The 12,579-nt window shown below is 31.3% G+C and overlaps 1 protein-coding gene and 1 long non-coding RNA gene across 2 annotated transcripts; one reads left to right on the forward strand and one right to left on the reverse strand.

The window, feature by feature from the left end:
- Positions 1 to 2,160: 2,160 nt before the first annotated feature.
- LOC143056504 (substance-P receptor-like) lies at positions 2,161 to 3,335 on the forward strand. The gene has a single exon (XM_076229576.1). It carries the CDS (start codon positions 2,250 to 2,252, stop codon positions 3,276 to 3,278), a length of 1,029 nt encoding a protein of 342 aa, XP_076085691.1. The 5' UTR covers positions 2,161 to 2,249; the 3' UTR covers positions 3,279 to 3,335.
- A 718-nt stretch (positions 3,336 to 4,053) lies between these two features.
- LOC143056505 (uncharacterized) lies at positions 4,054 to 5,823 on the reverse strand. The gene is made up of 2 exons (XR_012972381.1): positions 5,060 to 5,823; positions 4,054 to 4,571 (listed from the first exon to the last, which is right to left on the reverse strand). It is a non-coding gene; the product is annotated as an uncharacterized LOC143056505 (long non-coding RNA).
- Between the last annotated feature and the right edge of the window lie 6,756 nt (positions 5,824 to 12,579).

The raw sequence follows: 12,579 nt of genomic DNA on the forward strand, positions 1-12,579 counted from the left end.
ACTTGCTTAAATAAACGGCAAACTTAGTTAAGCATTCTCCACTCACGTACATTGTACACAGCGAAAATAAAACAACAATGGGTTAATACACGAGGAATGTATTCCCCTTACATCCTTTTAAATCAATGGTATACGTGCTACATATACCTGTAAACTAATGTAACTCTCCATCGATTGGTACATTAAGAAGGAAATTTTAAGGCGACTTTCAATTTTTTTTTTAAATTTCATCAACAATGTTTCCGCGTCGAATTATCGCAGTAATTGCCATCTATATGACTTTTTTTTATGTACACATTAAGATAGTCAAATTTGTAAAAACTTCCGTAGTTCTTTTTCGTTTTTATCTTCTTTTCTTAACGGGATGTCTACCTGTAATAGTATAGCTTATTATTATGAACATATATATCATGTTATGAAGGGGGAAATTCGGTCCCAAGACTGATATTTTTCGCAAATACCCCTCCATAATATGATATATTTGTTTAATTACACCGAAAAGATTCTGATTGAAACTCTCTGTATATACAGTTGAAGATAAATAATAATTATTTGAAAGCTGTAATTGTTCATGCATAATTTTGAGGATATTATCATAGAACCGCAGGAATTGTGCATGTACTAATACGCGTTAGCTTTCATTTTTGTGTAACGACATATCCAAAAAAAGTTGGCGGGAAGATGCTAGAGAGGGTAAAAAGCCCAAAATGGATCATGGTATTTGAGGCAAATTCACCACCGGGAGTGGTGAAAAAGAGGCAAATTCGTTTGAAATGAGGAAAAAATATTAGAATATGCGAAAAATACACTGGCTATCAACTAATCAAAACCTGGCTTTCTTATATAAGGTGTAATTAAAACAATCGACTTTTGTGATGAATAACAATACAAAATAAACATTTTATGCTTTATTTTTACTAAAGCGTATTTGAGGTTTAATTTTTATTGTAAACAAGCCTTAAGGCAAGTTAAGGATAATCTGCTTTATTGACATGTGTTTTTTATAAGGCAGGTTGCATGGTTCCAATTTGATGCATTTTCCTCAGAATTGTACGAAGTGTTTATAAATACTCGCTATAGAATGTTTTGTTGTAAAAACACTGACAACACAGACCGCAGTTTTATTTTTTGATATTTTTTGTATAATTTAAACTTTAAATCTACAATCATATGGAGGCTGTTGGTAAAAACTAAAGCCAATGTTTTTTTCAGTATCCAGTAGACCTCTGTCATTTTTTCAGCAATCATTCAAAATTTTCATCTTTTGTCCATGTCCAACCCCATTCCAAAGCATATAGACAATTGTTGTATCAACTGATTCATGATTGATTCCCGTTCTGAGTATGCATGAGACATTTATTTAACCGCTGCCAGTATCCAGACCGGAATATCTTCACTTCCCTGCTACCGTCCCAATTTTTCGTCCTTCGTCCATATTCACATATTTTACAAATTTTAGCAATAAGTGTTGTATTAATTGATTCATTGGTTATCGTCCGTAATATGAATGAAATATTTGCCACTGGGCTTTAAGCAAGTTTAAACAAATCTGCTTTTTGGCGTTTTCGTCTGTTGATATTCAACTTATTTTTTTTGTACATTATCAATTTTAATCGTGTTTTTTTTTTTTTTTTTTTTTTTAAGCTAAATAAACTTATCATAGATGCAAGGCTATAAAGTTTGTACGACAGACGCATGTCTTGTTTACAAAAGACTCATCAGTGAAGCTCTAATCAAACAATAAACTAGTCAAATAAAGAACAAAGTTGACACATCATAATTTATAAAAAAAAATACCACAAATACCGCTAAGGTAATTTATCCCTAACTTGATTTTTTTTTTTTCGAATTACAAAAGTTTCGAAGTTTTTACATTCAATTTGTAAAAAGTTAATCTATAAGTACATGACCTTATCATTTATAAATCATGTCAACACAGAAGTGCCAAAGATACTGATAAATTAACAGGACGTTAAAATGTAAATGGGAAAACACTGGGAAGTTAGCATAACAGTACATCTATAAATGTATTTCAAACGAATATTCCTCAATAGATAAAAGATTAATGGTTTTATTGAATATGTGTATTGTTCCGAAGCGTCTATTAAATTTCAACCTAAGTAATATAAATAACAAACGCATACGGAAGAGGGAAGTATTAAAATCATAAATATTTACAACGTAAATTTAAGTATAAGTTTTATAACGAGAAGAATTCTTCTTGAATTGCCTCCACAGAAATAGCCATTATGAACAAAACTGGAAAACAGTGTTTTACATGGCTTGAAGTCGATAACTCTACAACGCTTACAGACTTGAACAACCAGTTCACAGAGCGGCATATAGGAGGAATAGTTTTTACAGCAATTTTAATGATAATTGGTGTCTTCGGTAACTTTGTTGTTCTTTGGATTTATGTTCATAGATTCAAAGTATCGAATTATAGGACTTACACAATATGGCTGGCCGTCATGGACATTGCAAACTCATGTATTGGAATGCCTTTCCTCATTTACTACATGAGCCATTACTTGATCTTTCCGTCATATGGGCTGTGTAAATTCGGTCGATTTATAAATGTCTTTACAACGAATTGTTCCGCCTATATTTTAATGGTGATAGCGTTTGATAGATACAGAAAAGTATGCAGGCCTTTGAAATGGCAGCTTTCCTACAAAAATACGAAAGTGTGTTGTATTATTGCAACCATTTTAGGACTTTTGACGTCATGGCCATGCTTGGTTTTATACGGGATTTACACTGTCAATACGGCGATTCCCGGGGTTAAAGGCATTCGGTGCTGGACAGATGACGCCTACAAAAACACTGTGTACCCGAGCGTTTATTATATTCTACTGTACGTCCTCAATTTTCTAGTTGTTCCTGTTTTGTTTGGCGTATACACACAGATTCTACGGTTTCTACATAGACATGGAAAAACCGGCGTCAACGTAAAAACTAAGAAAACAACGGTCACACTTTTAGCTGTGTCGGCAGCTTTCCTATTGAGTGCTATTCCACATTACAGCATGGTTGTAACAACTCGGATTCAGAAGGACTTTAACTGTAAAATGACATTTTCAGAAGGATTTGCGTATTATACATTTGTATTCTCAATTTTGTTGAATAACGCTGTCAATCCTTTCATATATGGTTTTTTGGACACGAAATTTAGGCGCGAAATGAAAATCGTTTTTAACAGATTGCTCCAAAAGAAAACCGACGATGAAACTAGAGGTACCAAATCAATAGAGTCGGATTCAGGTGTTACTCATTAAAAAGTATAAAATCATTTGATCAAAACGAGGCTATTAAAATGAAAGCTTGTGTGTCAATATTTTTTATATATATAACAGCTTTTGTCGCTTCGCATGCTTATGGATAAAAGAAGGAAGCACTGTTATCATTGAAGAACATGCATAGTTTACTTTTCAAACATTTGAAATTTGCTGTTAACTACAAGCACAAAAATGAACTCAACAATTTATACATCGACTTTACATTTTATGATTAGACGCAATTTTACGAAATGAAATAATTAATGTAGAACTAAATGTATTAATGAATTTGATTATATAAATTGTAATTTTCAAACATGCTGATTTATAACCAACAAAACACGATTTAAAAATTATTACCAAAATTTTGTGGAGTTATAGTTTAAAGAAGCTTTGAATAAACAATGCACCTGGCTAATGCTGCAGCCTATTATAGATCAATTTGGTTTTTTTTCTCCCTCGATTCTTTAATTTTGAGCAGATCTTGTCATCTTCAATGTATATAATGAATAACAAAACTACATACAGATCGAAAGCTGTATAGATTAAAATACAAAGGATTTTTTTTCTAATAAAACAATGTCGCTGCATTGCTTAGTTCGAACTCAAAGTATGTCAAAGATGCACTCGTCTTTGGGTCATATTGATTGGCGTTAAACATCAATCATCAATAAATAGTGTTACTGTAATATTTGCCGCTGCAATATCAAATTATAATCAAATGTTTGTATACAATGACGAAGTAATTCAACTTTTTAAGTAAATTAAAACGCTATATTGTTTGATCTTTATTGTAACAAATGAAATAATGTTTCAGCTAAAATAAAGCGAGCAAGGTTGCTTGCTGATGTTTATTAAGCAGTATGCACATCAGGCATTGATCACATGAGTAGCATATTTTATACACAGCCTAGAATTTACAGCATCCTTCATGTGGCAAATACAATGTACAGGCGTTGCATTATCCGTTGAGGTCTTTCTTTTTTATAACAGTATCTTCTCTTGATTCATGCTTCGAAATTATATCAAAATCTTTAAGGTCTGGTTTAGAAAATGCATCTTTTAAGCGTGACTCACTTTTGATAACTTCATCTTTGAAAATCTGTTTGGATACAGATCCTTCAAAATCCAAAGAACTTCCTTTTTCTACGTATAGCTTGCAAAATGAGGTACCGTGGCCAGCCATATCCCTGGACAAAAAATATTTGCTCTTGCCAACTTTCCTAAACTCCCTTTTATCTGCATGCTTATATTTTTTACTAGATTCTTTTTTTATCTTGTCAAAATTTTCACCTAAAGATGACAAAAAAACGTGACTATATACACATGATACATATATATTTATATTTACATTCGTTTTGGTTATTTAAACTGATAATGATGTCAACAGTATAAAGATAACAGTAACTATATGCATTTTGAAATTCATATAATTTCTTATTTCATTTTTTTCCTGTTATTAACTTGAGAATGTTAAACTTGATATTGACAATGACTCCGCTACTCTTTAGTCGGGTTATTTGTGTCGTTGGCACATTCCCTATTCCAGGCTTATAATTTAAGACGTACAACTTTCGTCTCCTCTTATATTAAGTAAACTCATCAGAGGCGTTCAATTTAACACAATTGGAATGCAAAAAAAAGGATTTTCTATGTTGTGTGTGGTGTACTATTATTTGTCTGTTTGTCTTTGTCTTTTTTAGCCATGGCGTTGTCAGTTTATTTTCGATCTATGAGTTTGAATGTCCCTCTGGTTTCTTTTGGCCCCCTTTGATACTTACTTGACATATTCAATGTTTTCTTTGATTTCAACAACCTAAAAAAAATCAAAGTAATTTTAAATTTGAGTTTTTCCAAGCTCTCTTACTTGACATCAGTTTTGGAAAGAAAAGAAAAAACAACATTTACAACCTGCCAAAGATTATTTGCAAAGATTCCGGCTTACGGCAATAACAATGAAGTTAGAATGTGAATATTGAGGCGTATTTAGTTTTGGTAATTTTTTTCAAAATGTAACACGTTATGATGCCATAAATAGTCTCATTTTATAGCATAATTTACCAAGGTTTTTAGAAAATCAAAATAGTATTGGTCAGTCCTTGATGACTCGTTTTGAATGTGACGTCACTAAAGTTTAGTCGTGAAAAGATTCGTATTATATCCGTACATCGAATAAGAAGAGACAAATCCAGATAAAACACAACAACCGAGATAATCGAATATATACACAAAATCAACGAAACCAAGAGCGTTGCCAGGGTCGAAATACAGGGTCGATATAGACAATTCATCCCACAACTCATGTACGTTATCGTCACGTTAATGCTATGGGATGTTAAAATACATTTGTCGATGCAAACTGATATGTTTAATTCATTTTACGATGGAAACAATTTTTACTTTAATGTCATCCTAAAAATATTTTATATAGCTAAGATGATTCGAAAAAATAGCAAAATAGACTTGTCATTTATTATTCTGGGGCAGTAATTTAAATTAAGAAACACAACAAAAATTGAAGGCTGTTAATAAAACAACATATGTTTTTAACTTACTGTGTTTGTTATAGTGACAGCGTAGATATGTTCTTTGATATGTTTTTTAATCTTCATACATACATGTTGTTGACAGTTGGATTATATGACGAACAATACGTGGTCATGTTTAATGTAAAGACAACAGCATTGCCAAGGGTTATATAATTATGTTCTTAAAACATGAGAAAGTACTCACACCTTCAAGTGGCATTTAAACTTTATATTTACCCATTATTACAAATAAGGCCTTCATTTGAGAACCAACACAATATTGTTAGAAATCGAGTAGTGATAAGCAAATTGTGTATGCTGTCAATGAGAAAAATCTCTAACTGATTGTGTCTGATTTCGGGGGAAAATGTTTAAACATAGCAGCTACATAGACCAATTTACGGCAAACGGAAAAAAGTGTTTGCAAATATAAATGTGTTATCGAGTTTATCTATGTTCATCATAAAAAACAAAACATGTTCACAAAATGTTGGCTGACAAGATATAGAAGTATAACAATTAACCGGCTCGTGTTACAATGGTATCAAAGGGGGTCATCAAACATCGCTGATCCATTGAATTTACATGCGGATGTAAACAAGATTTATAAAGTTTTCTTCTTGATGTTACATAATGTTTTATTTCATTCACCAATGTAGGATATCTAGAAACGATATCAATATCAAACGTCAAACGTCAATAATATATTCGAGATTGATATACGGTGGTTTTCTTGTAAAATTCAACATGTTCAAAATGGTTCTTGTTTGAAACATTATTCTAGGAAGATTAATCTCAGTAGTTCAAAAATATTATTCAAATGTAGAATTAAAATATCTACATGAAAAGATAACTTGAATTGAAAAACTCACCCACAAATTCAGTGAAACGGGTGTACTGTTAAACTAAAAGTGTAAAAGGTATATAAAATATATATCTATAAGTAAACAAACAGTATTTTTTTGTCGTAAATAGGATGTGGTAAACAACTACCGTGACGGTATGTACAAGGTTTGTTTTGATCTAACAAGTACTTTAAAAAGCGAAAATCCTATAAAACCGTCCGGATCTTTCATTTTTTTATGGACTATTAGTTTTTTTTCTTTTGATGATGCTTTTGCTTGTCCATGCTTTATTTGGAATATAGATGATAAATTTGATTAGTATTTATTTTTTTCTTTCTTCGCAGTTACACTCTTTTCAATTGGTCAATCAGTAGGATGTTTTGAAAATGCACATAGCTGTTTATCAACTCATATTAAATACCATGATTGCAATTTTGTATTTGCACCAGACGTACATTTCATCTTCAAAAAAGACTCAATAGTGACGCCTGTAAAAAAGGTCAAATAAAGTACGAAGTTGAAGAGCATTGATGACCAAACATTCCTGAACGTTTTACCAAATACTGATATGGGAATCTATTCCTGAGGTAGAAAGTAAAATCACAAAAATACTGAACTTAGAGGAAAATCAATTCGGAAAGTCCATAATCACATGGCAAAATCAAATAACAAAACGCATCAAAAACGAATGGACAAGAACTGTCATATTCCTGACTTGGTACAGGCATTTTCAAATGTAGAAAATGGTGGATTAAACCTGGTTCTATAGCGCTAACCCTCTCACTTTAATGACAGTCTCATCAATTTTCGATATATTTACATGGATGCGTTAAATAAACAGACAATAAATAAAATGGTCAAAATATGGGTACATCAGTCATCATCGTAAAATAATTTTAAAAGGAACAATTTAACAGAACACAAAAACATCTACTATCTACGAACACATTCATTGATTTGAGTGTCTGACGTCAGAAAATTTTATACGTCACATAAATTTGTCGTTCAATGCGCATACATACAATTTTAAAATTTACATAGGAATGTTAGCATACAGGGTTAAAAAATCAAAAGTATGTAAGAATAAATTTCAGAAATAGACCGAGATTTAAACTAGTCCAAAAGTTATATATAGAATTTATAAGATTCCAAAAAAAGTTAATTCCACTACGCGACTGAATGATTTTGACGTTTGTGGTTCAACGTATGTTGTAATTCATAATAGAAATTGCACCAGACGTACACAGACTTTCACGACTATTCTCTATAGTAGAAACGCCTTAGAATTTTAAATTTTCGAAGGATTGACTGTCCCTTTGGTATCTTTCGTCCTTCCTTTGTAAACAGTACATTTATAATTATTACCATATCAATTTCCTACATATCCGATGACTCATGTCAACACAGCGAACATTTTCTACGTATCCGAATGTCGTACACAAAAGTATCTATATTTAAATGCATGTTAATGTCAAATGTACGGTATAGTGAATACTTTTGTTAAATGTAATGTTTTACTTGGTTTTGAGAGTATCCATATACAAAAGTACATCAATGTTGGAAGATAATGAGTCAATATGATAATCTTTCGTTTAAATTAGCTTTTCATTATTAATTAGTCTCTATTTTTATACTACGAGACAACATAATGAAATGTTTTGTGTGTGTCTGAAATAAGTGCTGTGATTTTCTTATTTGACGACACAAACTATGCATTCCTTGTTTGAAAATTCGCTGTTTCAAAGTATAATGCATTCTAGGTAATATTCTTTAAAAGTGAACATCAAAATGCTGACTATGTCTCATTTGCAATCATACTTTTTTACTTACTTAATATCGCCTTATTCGACCGTTTTGATTTGTTGTTTTTTCAGCATTCAGGATCCAAAATTCTAAAAGGTAGTACCAAATACAGCTAAGGTAATCTATGCCTGGGATAAGAAAATCCTTAGTTTTTAGAAAAATTCAAAGTTTTGTAAACAGAAAATTTATAAAAATGACCATATTCAGATATTATTGATATTCATGTCAACACCGAAGTGTTGACTACTGGGCTGTTGAAACCCTCGGGGACGAAACGTCCACCAGCAGTGGCATCGACCCAGTGGTGTCAATAGTTATTAAATTAAAAAAAAGATACTAGGATTATAATTAAGTACGCCAGACGCGCGTTTCGTCTACATAAGACTCATCAGTGACGCTCATATCAAAATATTTAAAATGCCAAACAATACAAAGTTGAAGAGCATTAAGGATCCAAAATTCCAAAAGGTTGTACCAAATACGGATGAGATAATCTATTTTGGGTCCTCAATGCCCTTCAACTTTGTACTTGTAAGAAAATAAATGACACATATTGGAAGGGATTTATAAGAACTTAGGGAGGATTTTAAAACGACGTAGAATAGCTGACAAAGACACACAACACAATTAAAAAATTGTACAATTAATATTAAATAATATAAAATGATATGTTATTATATTGTCACACAAAATGAATACATTTAACAAAACACTACGAGAGTATTATTATCCAGTATAAGCAGACAAAACTATATACATGTACAATAAAGCGCAGTACTTTAACACTATAGAAATATCTATGTAGATATTTAGATACGCATGCTCGTAATTGTTTCTACTTTCGTTATCATTGCTGTGTACGTAGTCAGGGTAAGCGCTCAATACTGTAAATATCTTAAACATTTAATTTTTGCAGATTAAATAATTATTATTCAAAATCACGATTACTCCATCGAACCTTATGAAAAAACCTAAGCACACTTACCTGAATTAAAAAAAAAAACTATTTACGGATCGATAACTGTGCCAACTGTGTATAAAAACAAATACACGCAAATATTATAGTATTGTGCGCTTGATTGAAAAATAACAACTTTTCCGTTAATTTTACTTCTATTGATAATTTCATGAACTAATAATATCTTATTTTTTTTTATCAAATTAGTATAATTTTGTTAGAAATAGAAGTCATAAACATTTGACAAACAAACACACATTGGGTATAATGATTAATACAATTAACGAATAATCATTTTAAAACAAATCGACCTAAAGTTATAGGAAATAATTGAAAAAACGCTTTCGTTCCTTTTTGTTTTGAAATTATTATGTCCTTGACCTGACCTGATTAACACTCCGTTATTACAAATATTGATTTTCTAAATTTAAATCCTTTTAAATTAAATATCGTGATTTATTTATCTACATTGTACTATATCGCTTAAAACATCCATATATGTTAGGTATAGTTTCGGTTATCCTGTGTATGTCTGAGGACCTTTCTCGAATAAAAAGATTCGAGGTTAGATTTGTTAATGGTATTATTGTGACTTTATTTGAGTTTAAGTTATGTCTATTGTTGTTATATTGGAAGGTTGAACCCTTTATTTGCTTGTTTTACATTTCAAATTAAAAAAAAAACAAATTCAATCAAGAGTGAGAAAAGATGCTTACAAGATCGAAATGATGAACATAGTTTTGTTACAAGAAATTTAAAACCAAAGTTTAGCGGTTATTTTAACAATTTGGATTTTGACAGGAATATGAAACAATATGAAAGAATAGTGCATGAAGACTTAATAGCTAAAAGAAAAGTAGCCCTTGTTCAATTTGAGACAACAAAGTAGTACCGTTTTGGCATGTCTTTCATGAAACCTTGTAGACAAACATTGTTAGAGCCAACTAAATAATGGTACCAATGAAATGACGTACATGATGTAGTTTTAAAATATTTTTTTCTTATCAATTACATCTATTGATTTTATAAATACAGATAAGAGATTTCTTTAAATGAAGTACATAAAATTATATAAATAATAAAGGAGAATTCAGTTGATCCTCGTAAAAGGGATTTGTTCACAAAGTCAATCATTTTACCTGAAACAGAAATCATTATTGTTGTTATATAGAATTGATTGAATTTTGTAATTTATTTATACTAGATAATATCGAAAACAAATCCGGGTAACATACCAAAACAGAGGAAAACAAATCTACTATTATCGAAAACACATTAACAGTTGATTGAAACACTGAATTGCAACAACAAAACAACCGCCAGCATACAAAGAAACAGATTACTTGAAAACAGCTGACACATTTCTGACTTTGTACAGGACATTTTAAGAACATAGGGGAGGGACTTGGTTTTTAAGCTAGCCAAATCGGCCATCTTTATGGCAATGTTAAACATTCCTAGATGATTGCAAACGTGACAGTTCTTCACGAAATTTAAATGAAAAGGATAAAAGCATTTATAGACAACTGTACTACCTTCAATAATGAGAATATCTAATACCATGTATAGTCGATCTCAAAGGCTCAGTTACCTTATAATAACTATAAATCAAGTACAAAGATGCCTTCAAACAAATAAATATTAATTTGGTCACCAAACACCTATGTTAAGTAATATCTACAAAAATAAATGGTATTATTGTTTACTTGACCAACATAACGCAAAGATAAAGTATGTGTCAGTGTATCAAAAGCATTGTTGCATTGAGCTATAAAAGAGGGGCGAAAGATACCAGATGGACAGTAAAACTCATAGATTGAAAATAAACTGACAATGACATGGCTTAAAAAATAAAAAGACAAACAGACAAATAAAAGTACAGGTGTAATACCACAATTGATTGTCCCCTATTGGTCTTTGTTAAATTTGCACTTTTAAAAAAAATGTGCAGAATTTATCTTTGTTTCAAATAAAGAAATACTTGGCATGAGTAAAGTTTTATCCTGTCCAGTACTATAGAAAAAAATTCACATAACATTTCATTGCATATAAGAAAATAACCATCGTTGGAAGTTAACCGATCAAATGTCTCCCCTTATTTTATCTGTGTACAAGGTTTAGTCACCATGCAACCTCATGATTACAAAATTTTCTATAGAAATCCTAAATAAAAAATTTTGGTGTTTTGAAATACCCAAGACATATGTTTATGACACAGAAATGTTTTTACTGCAATAAAATGTAGGATTAATTACCTACAACTGTCAAATTCAAGGGAATATATTTTTAGACGTACTTTCGTATACAACCGGATGTGACGTACCATGATTTGGTGGTATTACACCTACACAAGACACAACATAGAAAACTTAATTTTGAGCAACACGCAACCCATCAAAAACTGGGGCTGATGTCAGGTGCTAACGAAGGGAAGGCAGATCCTGGCCCACGTGTAGCACTCGTCGTTTTGCTCAATGTTATTACAAACCCGGTAAATAGTCTACCTCAGTAGTTCATACTATGGATTCATTACTATTAGCTGGATACCGATTTGTGTGGCTTTCGTGGGTATAGGTTAACCACGAAATTACATGTTTAACGATTAAAAAATTTCGATAAGCTTCTATGCAGACTTCGGCAAAACCACGAAATCAGATATCCACGAACATGCAAGCTTTCCGCAATCCACGAAAGAAAACTATACCAACAAAAATAAATGAATCCACAGTATTCATGGTGAAAAGGGAAGTGAATTGTAATTTCGACATGATGAACATATCCGATATCATCTGTGAAGCGGTTATTCCATTACGGTCAACCAGCTCATACCTTAGCTCCTTTTACATATATTTGATTATTGCATTATCTGCTATGCAAATACACATTTAGCCACAACACATAAGAATAGTGAACATGAAATAATTGATTTTCAGATCTTATTACTATGGTTTTGTTTAAAAGGATCATAAAACTAGTAAAACAAATGCCGAAGTTTGAAGTTTGTTTTACTCTTGTTTAAAGTATTTTCTGAAAGTATCACTCATAGTTTACAGCTCTACATCTTTTATATAAGCTTTGGATTTCAAATATTTTGGCCACGAGCATCACTGAAGAGACATGTATTGTCGAAATGTGCATCTGGTGCAAGAAAATTGGTACCGTTAATT

Source organism: Mytilus galloprovincialis, chromosome 13 (genome assembly GCF_965363235.1).
Source record: "Mytilus galloprovincialis chromosome 13, xbMytGall1.hap1.1, whole genome shotgun sequence".
Classification (NCBI taxonomy): Eukaryota; Metazoa; Mollusca; class Bivalvia; order Mytilida; family Mytilidae; genus Mytilus; species Mytilus galloprovincialis.